Source organism: Pinus tabuliformis, chromosome J (genome assembly GCF_031772625.1).
Source record: "Pinus tabuliformis cultivar Carrire ecotype Pingquan chromosome J, CPIR1, whole genome shotgun sequence".
Lineage (NCBI taxonomy): Eukaryota > Viridiplantae > Streptophyta > Pinopsida > Pinales > Pinaceae > Pinus > Pinus tabuliformis.
Window position 1 is genome coordinate 257,080,380 of NC_142295.1, and position 17,632 is coordinate 257,098,011.

General features: G+C 38.8%; 1 protein-coding gene across 1 annotated transcript in view; it reads right to left on the reverse strand.

Annotated features, from left to right (window-relative positions):
• The window catches only part of LOC149226748 (uncharacterized), a 37,797-nt gene extending 20,477 nt beyond the window's left edge, over nt 1-17,320 (reverse strand). Inside the window, exons 1-2 of the mRNA XM_089377588.1 lie at nt 17,002-17,320; nt 4,693-4,964 (exon numbers count right to left, since the gene is read on the reverse strand). Coding sequence (XP_089233714.1) covers nt 4,693-4,964; nt 17,002-17,052 — 323 coding nt within the window. The 5' untranslated portion in view covers nt 17,053-17,320. The remainder of the gene's footprint in view (nt 1-4,692; nt 4,965-17,001) is intronic.
• Nucleotides 17,321-17,632: the final 312 nt, after the last annotated feature.

A 17,632-nucleotide genomic window follows, 5' to 3' on the forward strand; every position in this document is an offset into this window, starting at 1 on the left:
TCATGGTGGTTGTAGATCGACTTTCTAAGCATGCTCATTTCTGCGCCCTACCCCACCCGTTTACACCGACTTTGGTCGCTCAACCTTTCATGGATCAGATCTTCAAATTGCATGGCATGCCCACTTCTATTGTGTCCCGATCTTCACCAGTAAATTTTGGCAGGAACTCTTCAGGCTACAAGGCACCCAACTAAAACTCAGTACTTCCTATCATACACAAACGGATGGTCAAACTGAGGTCGTCAACAAATGTCTGGAAACCTACCTTACATGTTTCACTTCAGAAAAGCAACATCTATGGGTACAGTGGTTGCCTCTAGCTGAATGGTGGTATAACACCAACTATCATGCCACCACCAAAGTGACTCCCTATGAAGCAGTTTATGGTCAACTCCCTCCTTCCGCTACTTCTTATATCAAGGGGTGCTCCAAGGTACAAGCAGTGGATCAACTCCTACAAAACCGCACAACCATGCTCGCCCATCTTAGAGAGAATCTTCATCAAGCTCAAAACCGCATGAAGCAACAAGTAGATCAGCATCGCTCAGAGCGCCAATTTCAAGAAGGGGATCAGGTATTTTTGAGGTTGCAACCATATAAGCAAACTTCACTCAAAGACAAGGGTTGTCATAAACTATCTTCAAAATTCTACGGACCATATCAAGTACTTCAGCGCATTGGAGAAGTGGCCTACAAGCTAGCTTTGCCACCCACTACAAAAATCCATCCAGTTTTCCATGTCTCATGCCTCAAGAAAGTGATTGGGAACAATTGCAGAATTCAAACCAATCTACCTGAATTGGATGAAGAAGGATCAATCTGGCTCCAACCTGAATTGGATGAAGAAGGATCAATCTGGCTCCAACCTGAATAGGTCCTAGACACACGAGAACGGCACCTGCGTGGCCGCATGATCAAGGAAGTCCTCGTCAAGTGGAAAGACACCTTTCTGGAAGATGCAACCTGGGAACCAACCACTATTCTTCAGCAGTTTCTGCAGCTTCAGTCTTGAGGACAAGGCTATTCTTAAGGGGGAGGGCATGTTAGGGTCCCACCCTAACCCCCTTATTCATGTAGTAGGATTGAGTCATAGTTATAGTTAAGTAAGGAGCCAATAAAGCCCATATTAATAATTGTAAGTGGTTAACCCGCAATTAATGACGGGACCACAGTTAGTTGCAAATGGGCCATGGTATTAGATAGATGGTATTAATAAGAACCATGGTATTGATCCATGGTATTGCATGTATGAGTCATATATAAAGGATAGGGACTCCCTGCGAGGAGCATCATGTCTTATTTTGTAATCGAGCTCTACTCTATTGGAGGTTGCCCCCTCAAAGAGGCAAGTGAACATTGCTTTCTGAATAATAAAATACTTGCTATTGTTTCTCACTATTCTAAGTTCTAAGTATATTTCTTCGCATATTTTGTATTCCAGTATCGTCTTGCAGGTTAAGAGCATAACAAAGTATAAAGCTGATGGCTCACTTGACAAGCACAAAGCCAGGCTTGTGGCAAAAAGTTTTGCACAAAAGGAAGGGGTCGATTATGAGGAGACTTTTGCCCCCACAGCAAAATGGGCTACCATCTGGACACTATTTTCCCCAACAGCTCAAAATGGTTGGGAAGTCCATCAAATGGATGTAAAAACTGCTTTCTTGAATGGAGATCTAAAAGAGAATGTTTTTATGTCCCATCCTGAAAGATTTGGTGTGAAAGGACATGAACATAAAGTATGCAAACTTGTGAAATCCTTGTATGGCCTCAAACAAGCACCGCGAGCCTGGTATGAAAAACTAACTAAGCATCTTCTGAAACTCAATTTCAAACATTATGATCTTGATGATGCAACTTTGTTTGTCAAGAAAGTTGGCAAAACAGTTGTATATCTTATGGTATATGTAAATGATCTTTTGATAACAGGAAACAATGAGAGCTACATTGCATCCATAAAGAAGGAATTGAAGAAAGGGTTTGAAATGACTGATTTGAGCTATGTTCATTAATATCTTGGTATTGTAGTAACTCAACATCCGAAGTCCATATTCCTTTCTCAAAAGAAGTACATTGGAAATCTATTGGACAGGTTTGGCATGGCTGAATGCAATCCTCTGAGTACTCCAATGGAACAAAACTTAAAACTCACATCCATTGAAGGAAAAGAATTTAAGGATGCAACAAAGTATAGACAGCTTGTAGGAAGTCTCAACTACCTGACTACTACCAGACCAGACATTTCGTTTGTTGTTGGAATCCTCTCCAGGTTTATGCAAAAGCCTTGTGAGGGACATTGGTCTGCTGCAAAAAGATTTCTAAAGTACTTGAAGGGAACTCAAGACTTTGGACTCAAGTATACACAAGTGGGTGACTTCAGCTTGATTGGATACTCTGATTCAGAAATGAAGACAAAGAAACTGGGGTATCTACTTCTGGTTATGCTATAAGTCTTGCATCAGGAACTATCTCCTGGAGATCATGCAAACAATCAATTCCAACGGATTCCACAATAGAAGCAGAATATGTGGCAGCAGCTGAAGCAACAAAAGAAATTGTGTGGCTTAGGAAAATTCTGGAAAATTTGCAAGTAAAACAAGTACATTCGACTCCACTCATGATTGATAATACATCGGCGATAAAGTTGGCAAAGGACCCAAAGTTCTATGATTGAACGAAGCACATCAATACAAAATATCATTTGATTCGACATCATGTTGAGGCCAAAACAATCCATCTTTGCCATTGTTCCACTAATGCGCAGATTGTAGACATCTTCACCAAAGCGCTTGGAAGAGAAAAACTTGAAAGATTCAAAATGATGCTTGGACTCACCAACATCCCTTCAGATTAAGGGGGGAATGTTGACACTTAATCATAGGGATTGGGTGAACAATTGTAAATAGTATAAATAAATAATAAGAGAAAATGGAGAGTCATCGGGAAATGAAACTCAACAATCACTCCTTCATGTATATAACTATGAACAACCTAAATGAATATACATAATCTCATTTGAGGAGTTACTTCCTGGCCTGACACAAAACAATCAGGTAGTGTCTAGCAGAGGCAAGCACAAAGATATATAGTCTAGCAGCAGTTGCTGATCCAGAAACAAATGCGGTGTGGAATCAAAGATGGAAGTCAAATGTGTAGTCGGCTATCCAGGGAAAGATAGCAGAAGAATGGAAGTATACCAGGGAACTCAAGCTATTATATTGAATACAGAGGCAAATGAAATTGCATGGTCTAGAAACAGATCTAGATGTGTTCATACAGCAAAATTAGGTTAACAGGTAGTCATAAATGAAGAGAAGGTTAGAAACCATGGTGGGTCAATTGTTCTAACCAAGGCCAATTGTAAGAAAAACCTAGGACACTTAGGACAGGAAGAGACCAAAATTGTGTGTCCTGTGCAAGGAGGCTAAATATATAAACCACCTATTTATGGATTGTCCATTTTCTAAAGAAATATGGGAAAGAAGCATTGAAACTATTTGATGATAAAGTCAAATGGAAAGGAAATTCATTGCTATTGCTTGAACGTTGGAACAGGTAGCACAAGGATGCTTTAATGCTGGAACAGGTAGCACAAGGACGCTTCACTAAGAGAGCATATAACTCTGCCCCACACATTAATATGGGCAATCTCTTTGGCTAGAAACGAAAATATGTTTCAAAACAAAGAATTATTCGCATACAAATCAATCACCAGATCAGATATGCCTACACACAAATCTGGCATCTTGCAAAGGTAAAGAAACAAAAAAATTTGAAGGTTTCAGAAAAAGAAATGTCAAAGGCATGGGGTTATTTTGATGGGACATGTCAAGGTAACCCAAGTAATGTCAACAGGAGGCTTAATATTTATAAGGGCCTCCTTAGTATTTATAAGGGACAGTCACGTGATTAGTTTTAAAGCAACAGTAGGAGAGGGATCTAAAAATAAAGCTGAATTATATGCCTCTGGTTATTACTGAAGATTGCCATGAAAAGAGGTCTAAACGGCTTGCAGGTAATAGGAGACTCTAAACTCGTCGTGGAGTGGAAAAATGAAATCTCCAGGCTAAATAATCTTATATTTGTTCGTATAATGGATAGAACTAAAGAAGCTAAAGAAGCGTGGAGTGGGAAAATGGAATCTCCATGCTGAATAATCTTACACTTGTCCTAGATCTCATTTTACTTTTCTCACCTTCCGGCATGTCTATAGGCAGCTCAATGAAAAGTAGAAAAGTCTGCTCTGCTGTCCAATAGGCTCTTAGGTTGCAGGAGGGTGTGATGAAATGGCAGAAGAAATGTATGGACATAACCTTCCAGCCACAGAGCTTTCTAACCATGTTTAATCTTATTGCTACAAACTGTCTAAAGATAGAAAGTAATTGGAAAGAAAAATGATGTTAAATTTCTGTTTGATGTTCTAGTAAGAATAGAAGTATGAATTAAAAAAATTGATTTAGAACTGTGATAAAAACACGGCTATTAACTTATTATATAAGCCAAACATGTCGTATTTGCTTGAGCTGAAGCATAATCTTCTGTTTTTATGAAAAGTGACAGGATGGCACCTGCATATGTATATTTGGTTTCTGCTCAAAATAAAAATAAAAAAATATTTATTTCTAAATGCGGGAGAAGAAAAACACGGATTCAATTAGAAGCGGAGAGGGGCAAATAAAGGAGTATTGCAGTTACCTGTGACCTGCGATAAAAATTTTACTGATAGACAGTTCTCCAGGTATAAATCCTTGTTCTTTCACCCTTGTGATCATCCCATCTATGCTAGCTTCAATCATTGATGAACTTAAGCTCCTTTCACCAGGATCAAGAATTGCTGCCCACAGACGGAAGGCAGAAATCTTTTGTACAAGCTTGATCAGAGGAAAATATGCTTGAGGTGATGTAAATGCTCCAGGGAAAAAAAGTAACAGTACATCCATGCCTTGTTCCCGAACAGGTTCTAAAATCTTTTGGCACATTCAAGGAATAGAACAGTTTTAGTTTTCTTGTATTGTCATGCTATGGGCATAATACTGAAAAAAAATTGAATTTAAACCCAAAAAAAAAAAAAATACTAGAGTCAGCTCAGACAGGAGTGGTGAAAATTCATATGTTTCTCCTCATTAAATATGACAAGAGTTTCATAACTTTATTTCAAGGTTATGGAATAATTGAAATTCCTTGTGTATTTTGAGATTTTTTATCTTATCTGACGAGAAAATGTAAAAATGGAAATCCAAAGAAAATGTAAAAAAGTATATTTAAATTAAAGTTCAGCAAAATTATTTAATTTTATTGATTTTTAATATGTAAATTATAAAATGTTTGGTAATATTTAAATAATCATATTCAAATTTCTAATATTTTATAGTGTATTTATAAATTTTTAGTTATTTTTAAGATAAAATAATTTTATAGTATAAAATTTGGACAATCATTTTTTAGAAAAATAAAAATGGTTTTTTTTAAGAAAAAACATAATTAAAAAAATAAATAAAATTAACCTTCAAACTATTATTAACCCCTCAAATTTCCTACTCAAAAATCTCTAACATTATTAAAAAAGTAAATGAGAGAAAGAAAACTTTACTTAAAAAAAATGAAGATAAACGATAAATTGAGCTGCTAAGATCATGTGTGTAAACGTTTCATGAAACTCAAATCTCAGATCTCCTTATAAATGTCTGAAACCCAAGTCAATATTTTGTAAGGATGATATTGAAATCCTGTGTAAGTGGCCCAATATTATCTAATGCAATACTTTTGAAAAGACCATTACAGTGGCGGAGTCTTTAAGAGCCTCCAATCCAAGTTAATGATACCAATCTGTCCATTATCTTCACGTCTCCCAACACGATCTGAGACAACTGCTATTGCCCTCCTGATAAGTTCACCGGACTCATTATTCCACTGAAGATCACAGAATTTGTATTTTTCTGTGGACACAGAATCGTACTGCTTTCCATAGGGTCAGGTCAGAAGAATTCAAGCATTGTGATTCGGCCATGGATTAGTACATCCAGATTATGTTGTAAAATGTGTGAGGGCAGAGAATGGATCTCAGACCAGTTACAGTTTGCAATGATAACTTTAATGTCGTGAGGCCTTCAAAGACAACAGGGAAAGTTACGCAGATACGCTGGCAGCTAACTCTTGGGATAATCTATTTAACGAGGGGTTTGTCGAGAAGACGGGAGCATTTATTGTGAAGCTTCACAAAAAAAGGGCCGAATACATCAACCAGATGAAAAAGCAATCTGTCCCATAGGCTATCTTTAGCCTCGTGGACGTTAAAATAATTTCTTCTTCTTCTAAAGTCGCTGACGCCCGAATGAGTGACACAGGTGGGGCTTGTGAGCGCTTTCCAAATTGATGCAACGTTGAGCAATGGAATCATGTAAGCTGTCAATGATGATGTCCAAAACCAATTTTCTAGTAGCAGAAGACTGCATGTACTGTTAGCTGTACAATGTTTACTATCTTGTGATTCAAACTAAAAGAAAAAAAAACCAAAACTAGCCCATATAACAGTTCTTACTTAAACGGGTCACAAAACATCTAGAAACATTTCCTCCCTCTTCCTTTGAAATATGGAAGGCAGGACAAATTTCATGTGATTCTCTCTGTTCTCTCTCTCATTTGGTCAATTTTGATATGGAAGGCAGGACAAATTTCATGTGATTCTCTCTGTTCTCTCTCTCATTTGGTCAATTTTGATAGCGTTATATGTAAAGCATTCTCGCTGTTACGATATAAAAATGTCAGCGCTAACAATTTTCAGAAACAGTTTTGCCAATTCGAGAAAAACCAGTCCCCTTCATGCCAACGACAAGTGTCAGGTCATAGATCGATCTTTGATTCCATTTTCTTAAAAAAAAAAAAAAAAAAACCAGCACGAAAAAAGGCTATATAATTATATTATGTGTTCCAAAGCCAAAAAATACAGTGAGATATGGGGCCATCTGATCAAAAAGAAGAAGAGATGTCACTGGATCTCCAGGAGGATGGCAAGATGTATCTTATGAGGGAAATATTGTATGATAGACATATCTTTTTATCGGAATCCTAAATAACAGCACCATGAGCCAATATAACGTTTAAAAGAAAAACAAACATAAAATAGGACGAAAGGATGGGTAGCATAATTCATACCAGACTTGGCTACACAAAATAGAGAATTATGTACCGGGCAAAAGAAATTCTTGGATCTGATAGGAGATGTTGTCCATTATAACCTGCATCCGCCATAATCTTTGAGGCGCTGAAAGCCCCAGTTTTGACAAAGCATCAGCTTTCCTATTCTTTTCCCTGGCGATGTGAGAGATTGAGAAGTCCTTCCTGTTGTGCCACAAATCCCCAAGCCTGTTCAACCAGCCAGAGAGGTGTATATTTTTAATGCTGTTTTTGGACTGAACATGGTCAATGGTGACCTTGGAGTCTCCATAAATATGAAGGTTTTGGATACCAAGGAAGTCGGAGAAGGAAATGAGACTGGCCAAAGCCATAATTTCTGCTTTGATATTGGTTCTAGGTCCCCGTTCCAATGTAATTCAAGAGCTTGACCATCTTGTGGAATTATATAAACACCACAATGGCATATGTCATTCTGGGCAGCGCCATCAAAAAAAGCGCAGGGATATCCATAGACATCGTTGGGCTGCTGTATCTTTCCGTGTTTCACTTTGGGCCGACGATGTCTATCAAGTGCTTCATATAAACTAAGAATAGATTCATAGACAGTCATATATGGTTCCCTTTTTGAATCGAAAATCATTCGATTACGCCATTTCCAGATGTTCCAGATAGTAATCAAAAAGATCGGCCTCCTCATGCAGCACATATTGCTCCAGATATTGAAAGCCTCGCGGATGGAGGGAGCGTTGACATTGACGAAACCAAAGTGAGAAGATAAGCGCTGCCAGATCAACAGGGACTGTGGACACTGTAGGAAAATGTGGAAATTGTTTTCAGAATCCGATCTACAGAGGGGGCATATTGCGGGGCCACACCATTGGCGTTTCTGGACATTCTCCCAGGTGAGATTCCTGTTATAATAAACCAGCCAGGCGAATATAATGATTTTAATTGGATACCCAAATTTCCAAAATGTTGGCGGAAAGATGTGGTGATTCGAGTTCGGATTGTAATATCTGTAGATAAATATGCCTTGCATAAACTGCCGCACAACCACCAAGTCCCTTCCATATGATGCAGTCCCTGTCTGCCGAACGATGTAAACCACGCGATTGTAGGGCAAGAATGATATTGTTCCATAAGGACTCAAGTACACCAGTCAATCTCATATCCGCGGCAGATTTCCAGACTGGGATGGCACCGTCCCATTTTTTTATAACACTGGCCCAGAAGAAATGACCTCTACTATGTAAAGAACTCAGAAGTAGTGGGGGAATATGGATCGTTTCACCCGCACCAGTAAAAACATCGATGCCGATAATAATTGTGGCCCCTGTTTGAAATTTCCAAATCAAAGTTTTCCTGAAAAATGGTTCCAATTTTTTAAAGCCCCTCCATATGAATGAGCCATTTGCAGGTCCAATGGTTCGCTGCCTGATCCAATATGTAATGTCGCGGCCTTCCATATACTTTGCTTTGATAGCACAACTCCAATTGGATTTCCCCAAAACCGCCTTGCACATTGATTTGCGCAAGAGCGCTATTCGGAAAGAGTGAAGATCCAAAATGCCCCAGCCTCCCATGTTTTTTGGCCAAGTTAGCTTCGAGAGTTTGCAGAGATGAAATTTATACTTCTCCTTCTGACCACCCCAAATGAAGCTGACTATCATTCTGTTTAAACTGTTTATGATAGATGGTGGGATATAGAACAGGAGGGCCCAGTAAACCATAGTTTGAACCAACACGGATTGGGTAAGGATGGCACACCCTCCAATTGATAAGCTTCTGAATTCCCATGTAGAAATTTTGTGGTAAAATCGATCCAAAATCCACACCCAGTCCGCCACTTTATAGCACACAGGTTTCAGATAAAAACCAAGATATTTGAAGCCCTCTTTAATAGGAAGAGCTTTGATGTGGAAAAGCTCAGTAATATAAGCGAATGTATCACTACTAACATTGGCGACATGAAAAGAGGATTTTAAGTCATTGATAAACAAGCCGGTGGCTTTTTGAAATCGCCCCAAGATTTCAAAGATGCATAACCATGATGTTCTGCACAGTAGGGCCGACAAAAGTATGTCATCGACAAAGAGTGAGTGAGACATGTAAATATCCTTGCAGATGGGGGGAGGCTTGAGTTTTCCTTGTTGAGTAGCAATCCTAATGTGTAAACTCAGCAATTCCATTACCAGGATGAAGATAAGCGGAGATAGGGAGCAGCCCTGTCGTAAACCCCTAGCCGCCTTGAAAAATGGAGTGGGGACGTTGTTGATAAGGACTGCGAAATTTATATCCACCACACAAGCCATGATCCACCGAGTGCACCTGACATCAAGACCAATCCTAGCTAGAAGACATCTTATGAAGCCCCAACTCACACAATCGTATGCTTTTTTCAGGTCTATCTTCAGGAGGGCCGCTTGAATATTTTGGCTGTGCATTTAATGTAGGCATTCTTGGGTGAGGGCCACCGCATCAGAGATATTTCTGTCTATAAGAAACCCATGTTGTTCTATGGACAGATGAAGAGATAGAGTGTTCCTAATGCGGAGAGCAATAGTCTTAGATATGATATTGTATAAAACGTTGCATAGAGAGATGGGGCGATAGTCTGAGAAAGATGAAGAGATCTTCTTCTTTGGAATGAGGGCGATATACGTTGAGGAGATCTTCTGATTGATGATGCCCTGTGTTCTCGACCCCTCAACCAACTTGAGGATGCCGTCCTTGAATAATTCAAAGAAATGAATGAAGAAATCGATGGACCATCCATCCGGCCCGGGGCACTTGTCTTTCTGGAATGTTTTCATAGTAGCCAATAACTCTTCCTCCGAAACTGCAGCAAAAAGGGCATTGTTTAGACCTTCGTCAAACATGGTGGGGTATGGGTCTAATCCCCATAATATATCCTCAAAGTGGCAAGCCGTATCCTCGCTGTATGCCTTCTTGAAAAATTTCACAGCCTCTTTAGAAATAGCGTCCTGTGTGGAGAGAGAATTCCCATGCTCGTCCTTGATCTCCCATATAGCATTAGTCTCCCTTCTCTTATTTGCATACCTGTGAAAGAACTTGGTGTTTTGGTCACCCTCTCTGAGCCATAGCGTGCGGCTTTTGAGCCTCCACAAAACTTCTTCTTCTTTTAAAATCTTCTGTTTTTTTTTCCAATACCCAAATCCGATTTCTGATGAAAGACGACAAACAAGGATTTTTAAGAAGAAGAGATAAGCGTTCTAATTCAATGCATATATTTTTAAGCTCTTTTTTATTGGAGGCCGCCTTCTGTTTTTGCCATTTATTAACCTCCAATCAAAGGGATTGCAAGCGATCTATAAAATGCCACGGTGGGTCCGTAACTAGCTTGGGTGATTGCATCCAAGTATCCTTTATAAATTTATTGAACTTTTCATCAGCCAACCACGTACGATTAAACTTGAAGGGGTATCCGAATCTGCAACCAGAATTTTTCCACTGTAAGGTAATGGGCCGATGATCGGATATGAAGGACGGGATGATGTTCATAGATGGAGGCCCAAATTTTCCTATCAGTCGTTCATGGAAAATAAATCTATCTATCCTCTTCGCCAAGTAGGAGTTGTTCGATCGTCCGTTGTCCCGGGTAGGTCCCTAATCAATAGGGAGGACATCAATGAAGTCATTTTGAAAAATAGATTCCCGGATGAATCTTCCTATCGGATCATGCTTCCTGCCATTGCCCCAGATTTCATCATTACAAAATGTGCAGTTAAAGTCTCCGCCAATAATTAAAGAGTCAATGTCAAGGAGTTCAGATGATAGCAAATGATTCCAGAAAGGAAATCGATTTTTATATGAAGCATATATTTTTTTAAATGTGGAAGGGGTTTGTGGAACCCCGGAAATGAGCCAGAACAAGGATGCCTACAAAGCACTGGAAAGCAGCAGCAGTGATCCACTTTGGGTCCCACAAGACAGCAAGTCCCCCAGACATGCCTTCAGCATTAGAAGCAACCATATGCCATGCCAGCATCATTCGCCTAAAATATGAGATGGTCTGAGAGCTATTATGCATAGTTTCCTGAATGAGGAGCATTTTAGATTTCTATGAGACAAAAAGATGTTTGAGGGCCGGAAATTTGTGCTCAGCGCCAAGGCCCCGAATATTCATGGACAGGATGTCAATCATTTGGGGCCCTCGAGAGGCGGACAAGCTCTAAGAGGCCTATTTTCAGAAAAACGACATCAGCAACTTCCGTCACAGGAATGTCAATTAATGAAGGATCTCGGTTTGACGAATCCCGCCTTCCTCTCCTTCCTCAAAAATGCCTGCTGCTGCGATTCTGCTTTCTACGGACGGTAATGTTCCCCGCAAATAAAGGGCTAATGTGGGGCGAGGGAGAACGAGAAGGGCGGTGAACAGTAAGAGGCTGGAGATTAAGCGATGCTCTTTGGAGGAGGAGGTCGATGTCCTGGTCGAAAGAGTTTTGAGGAGAGGATCGGGGTGAAGGTGGAGGAGAAACAGGGATAATAGGCGCCTTTCCTTTGCGGTCACCCTGAGATGGGATATTGGGAGAGGGGGCATTAAAGGGAGGAAGAGGTCTAATCTCAGAAAATCGCCCTGGTGGGGGGAGGGACGAGGATTCCGGGATAGGAAGGGGGTGGGAGGGGGGCGATTGGGGAGACGAAGAAATGTATAAAATGGGGGCAGTCGCAAAGTCAAAACCGGGGGGTTTAGATGATGCGGGAGGAAGGGGAATTTCGAGGTCCAGGTCCGGTTCGGGAGGCGGCGAAATATAAGAAAAGCTGGAAACTTTACCCGGAGGGTCATTTAAGGGCAGAGAAGGGGTCTTGGAAACAGTAGAAGATCTCTATCGATCAACCGACAGATTTGAAGATCGGGTGGGAGGGCCCATAGAGATAGAACGGGAATGTGGGAGGCTAACAGATCGATCAAGGGTTTGGCCCAACAGGGGAGGAGAAACGGCATCGGATTTGACAGGAGCCCAAAAAATTTCCGGAGGGAAAGGCCAATCAAAGGCCGCAGAAACTCTGTCATGAGTCGAGGAGGAAAAATAAACAACCTTCTTCTTCTGTTTTCCGCTTGGCCGACGAGGACAGTTTGAGGAGAGGTGTCCACTTTTATGACAATTGGAACACCTGAAAGGCATGCCCCAGTAGTCAAGACGCTGTTGAATCTTAGACAGCTCCCAAGAAAGATCAATAGTTTTAGGAAAACCGCCCCTGAATTCTTTTTCAATAAGAATCCAGGCCACGCGTTTGTCTTTGGCACCAATACAGTGGGGGTCAACATATATGAAGCGCCCGATAGCATTCCCAATCTTTTCCATCGATTCCTTGGCCCACACTTCCAGAGGCAAGCCAGGCAATTTAAGCCAGATGTAATTATTCTGTGGCGTGCAACGTAGCGGATTAAAATCGATGAATCATTTGTGCAGAGCTAAGAAACTCCTCTCTTTCACCCAGGGTCTCAAAAAGATGTATTCCAGGTCACGAATCCGAAGAAAGTGAAAGCTATACCAATTGTTCATGAGGCGAACAATGGTAGGGGAGTAACCCAGAAGAGGAGCCCACCTGGCCGCAATCCATGAACGAATTTGCGAATCCTCCATAGATGGGAAGTAACATCTCCCAACAAGCGCCCGTTCTGCAGACTAACAATTCTGTCATTTAAAAGTGGACCATCCAAGTTTAAGGCCGATGGAGGAGGGGAGGTCTTAACAGGCCGATGACGATGATGAGGCCGCTTAATAGGCAAGTCTTCTTCACCCAGAGGCAAATGAGAAAGAGAGGGGAGAATGATGTCAGCCTCCAATGAATCTTTCCAGTCGAATCGAGGAGCTGATCTGGCGCGAGATATTTCGGCTTCCATAGTAGCACGAACCATAGCTGACTCAACAGATAGGTCAGTGGGAAACTCCATGAAGGGATAGGAACAGACTCCAAAAAGGTCAATGTGAGAATCCCAAAAGGATACGGAGATAGGAGAATGATCTTATGGCATAATGGGATTGGACGATTTAGGAGAAAAAACCGCTTCTTCAGAATCCAAAAATAATAAAAAATACCAAATAAAGGGCCATATATAGGAGAGGAATAAAAGCGGGAAAGTAGTTTTGAATGCCCATACGCCAGGATCATCACTTCTGTCAGAGAACAGGATACGAGAGATCGGCCAATTAATGGAGGATGTAAATGAGCCTATGGTCTGAAAACCAAGGCCAAAACAGATCGCCCGCAAAATTCAAAAAAAATTGTATTCTGACGTCGGAAAAACCAGAGTGACACCGAAGCTCAGAAGGAAATATCAGGGCAGATCACACCACAGCAGCATATTTCAAAAATACACCAGCATGGTCCAATTTTGAAGCGAAAATCAGAACACGGTTTGGATATGACGACATAATCCTCAAAATCGAAATTGGATATCCCAGACCAGCAGGTAGATACAGACCAAAACATGAGAGAACAGAGATGAGCATATCGTGGAAGTAAACAGAAATTTCCAGGAAGAGCTAAAAAGTTATCCACTCACTAATCCATAGAGTCTGGAACTCTGAAATGTCATCTACTCACTACTCAAAAGAGCCTATGTGATAAAAAATATATGCAAGCCAAAGGACAACATTAAAATAGCAAGCTGAAAACTAAAATAACCAACTGACCTGAGGCGCGAGCGTTCTCCGAGTGTTCAGCAACGAGTACCATGAACCGATCCGAACATTGATAACAGAGAAACATACCCAGCATGGGTATATGTTCATGAAGCAAGAAACTTCCCAATTCTGGTTGACAGGTTATAAAAGGAACAGCAGAGGCAAGGCCAGGACAGGTATGGGTGGCTAGACAATGAGAGTGCACGGTAGTAGGAGAAAAGGCACGCGGCTTCCCAACAATAGAGAGACTGCAAACTCCTCATACCATGGCCAGACAGATGTCTCGAATGCGAAGATGGGGAAAATGGATATCTGGGCCCGATTCTAGACAGCTATATTCAGTGTGTAGTTGATGGATAGTATGGAAAAACGGAGAATACATACCTGATTGGTCGTCATACTGTGCTCACCACTCGGCGCTCCGCAGCCTCCCTCCAGAGATCCTTCAATGAAATTTAATCATCGAGCCTCCCGCAGATTACAGACATTGGACGCGCAGAAGATTTTGTGCAAAACTGGCGACTCCTCCGTAAAATGATTACGATGTTGAATACGCAACAGCAGATTACAGACTTTGGACGCGCAGAAGATTTTGTGCAAAACTGGCGACTCCTTCGTAAAATGAGGTGCCACCCTACAGATACCAGTGCACTTCTTCCTTAAAAAATTACAGGACCCGCAGGGGACACCGTTGCGCACACCACCACCCTCCAATTTTCCATTTCCCCCTTTCTTAAAAAAAAAAATTGATGTTGCCACAGTTTCTCATATTAAAAAAACAAATGATGTTGCCACAGTTTCCCATATAAGATTTCAAATGTTAGAAATCAAATTAGAAATATAATATTTTTCATCTTTACATTTATATTTTTGTAAACATTAAATATTATCAAAATTATTACATGTTTTTATTATTTTAAATATTTATCAATATAGATTTATTTTAATTTTGGTAAAGTTGAGAAGGATGAAATCTCTCAAAATACAAACTTTTTTTAATGTAAAATTTGACAAAAAGTTTGATCCTTCTCATCATTTGATAAATTCTTAATTAAAATGGATCTATGTTGGTTCTTAATAATATTATTATATTATATAAATTTCACATTTATATATAAAAAAGTATTCTCATTTTTAATTTTATTAAAATCTTGATTCAATACCCACAAAATATTTTTAGTAGCAACTAGGATAGAGGGTTTACATATATCTCAAAAGTAATTATAAATTTTTTGCATTTAAATTTAATTAAAAAATGTTATAAAATTAAATTAAAATAAAATATTCTAAAATATTTTGATTAACTAAAAAATTGTTACAAAATTAAATTAAAATAAAATATTTTGATTGTGAAATGAGTTATGGTTTTGGGCATGTGGTATTGACAAACCGAATATTTTGATTAACTAAAAAGTTGTTACAAAATTAAATTAAAATAAAATATTTTGATTGTGAAATGAGTTATGGTTTTAGGGCATGTGGTATTGACAAACCATGGTATTGACGGGTAGTACTGTAATAAAGCCTATTTACAAGCTAATAATATCCCTAGTAAATTAGGGGTGAAGATCTATGATTAAGAGTCTTGTTATGTTATATTGTAAGTTTATTACAAGTATTAAATTTTATGTGCTTATTAATTAAATTTAAATATGATCACCTAATAATTATTTAATTTATATCGTACAATAGACGTTAATTTACAACTATTATTTATATGTTATATATTTTAATGTGATATGTATGTTATTATTTTCTTTTACCTAAAAGTATTTTATTAATAATACAAAAATTACAATTGATTTATTATTATTTTTATTACTTTAAACTTTTTATTAATAATTAACCAGCCATTAAATTTTATTAGTTTTAATTTTTTATTATTAATTGAATAAACATATAAATGTTTTTAAACAAACATTTACACCACTACAACATGATTCTAATACTAAACAGTAAAACACTTTTTAACCCAACTAAATATAATTAACTTTTTTTTTTCCTAATACTAAACAGTAAAACACTTTTTAACCCAACTAAATATAATTAACTTTTTTTTTTTTTAATATTCTATTGGTTTGATTATGTAACTGTATCACTCTAAAGATACCTGTTTTGATTGTGTAACTGTATCACCCCAAATATGCCTATTTGGGATATGGCAAATATCCTTAGTTAAGGCATGGTAATAAATCGTTGGACAAAATCATAATAGAATCTTATTAAAAATATTAATAAGAGTTAACAGAGTGTCAAGTTCTTTACCCCAATCTCTTCCTATTGTGGCTTGTTCTACTGGCATGGCATGGAGTTTCAGCCATGTGACAAGTTTCACAATTTGGAATAATAAATACCCTTCAGAATGGACAGATGGACAATCCATTTCTGCCATGATTTGCCCTAATAACATGGAATAGATCTCTTCCTATTGTGGTTTGTTCTACTGGCATGGCATGGAGTTTCAGCCATGTGACAAGTTTCACAATTTGGAATAATAAATACCCTTCAGAATGGACAGATGGACAATCCATTTCTGCCATGATTTGCCCATGTATTGTGGTTTGTTCTACTGGCATGGAGTTTCAGCCATGTGACACGTTTCACAATTTGGAATAATAAATACCCTTCAGAATGGACAGATGGACAATCCATTTCTGCCATGATTTGCCCTAATAACATGGAATAGAGTTTCAAAAGGATGAGTCCATATGTAGCCTGACAATTTGGAGGAATAAATATCCTTCAAAATAAACACCTAAGTAAAGTCCATTCATTGCCATGCAACTTCTTAGAACATGTCTGTGGGAGTACTTCAAAAAGAGAATTCCTCAAACTCAAGCCTGAGTCATTATAAAACAGCTACACAGACATTCAAGGGATTTTTTTAAGGGCTTCAAAAGGGGAAAAGATCTATCCCTCTAAATCAACCCTTTTTCATCATTACATCGAGAGAAAAGCAAGATCCTTGGATTCTCGGTCAGGCTTCAGCACAGTTCAAAGAACTTGCAATGGGGAAAATATAAAAGCCATACCCACAGAGCCCCCCAAACCCAATTTACCTTGGACTGCTAACCTACTGATCGAAAGCTGGCAGGAAACCATGAATTTTTTCCACATTGGAGAGGTTTTTAATAATTGAAGCAGATAAAGTAAATGGAAGCAGTTTCAGCATGGAAAAACAATATATGCATCATGTAGAGTTTAAGTCCAAACTTACTATGGCTTGCGAAGAGACATCCTCCCCAGGGGCGAGAGAGGGTGAAGCCATTGATTTCGACCTTACTGAAAGCTGAATTTTCTTGATGACGCCAAGCGAGTGGCTGATATTTTCTGTGTCCTTTGACAGATGAACTGCCGAGATAAAAAGAGGGATAGAATGCGGGACTTTTGATCAATAGTACATCACCATACGTGTTCTATTGGCTAAGAACAAGGATCTTTTGAGAAGTATTTAGTCCACTGAATGGCGATAATGCGAAGACATTCCGAAATGTGCGTGTTCAACTGAATAGCGATGATGCACAGAAGAAAATATCTTTGGTCGGAAGATAGAGTGAAAGGTTTTGGCGGGATCGGTTTGTGGGTGATGGTGTCTCTCACATCCACATCATATCAAGAGGGTTAGTCATATTATTTTATTTAGTTAAATAAATAAAAATCAAGAGGATTAGTCTTATTGTTTTATTTAGTTAAATAAATAAAAATTGTTATAGGTTGAGATTTTGTTATTTAAAATGTATTTTTAATGTATAAGAGGATTAGTCTTATTGTTTTATTTAGTTAAATAAATAAAAATTGTTATATGTTGAGATTTTGTTATTTAAAATGTATTTTTAATGTATAAATGG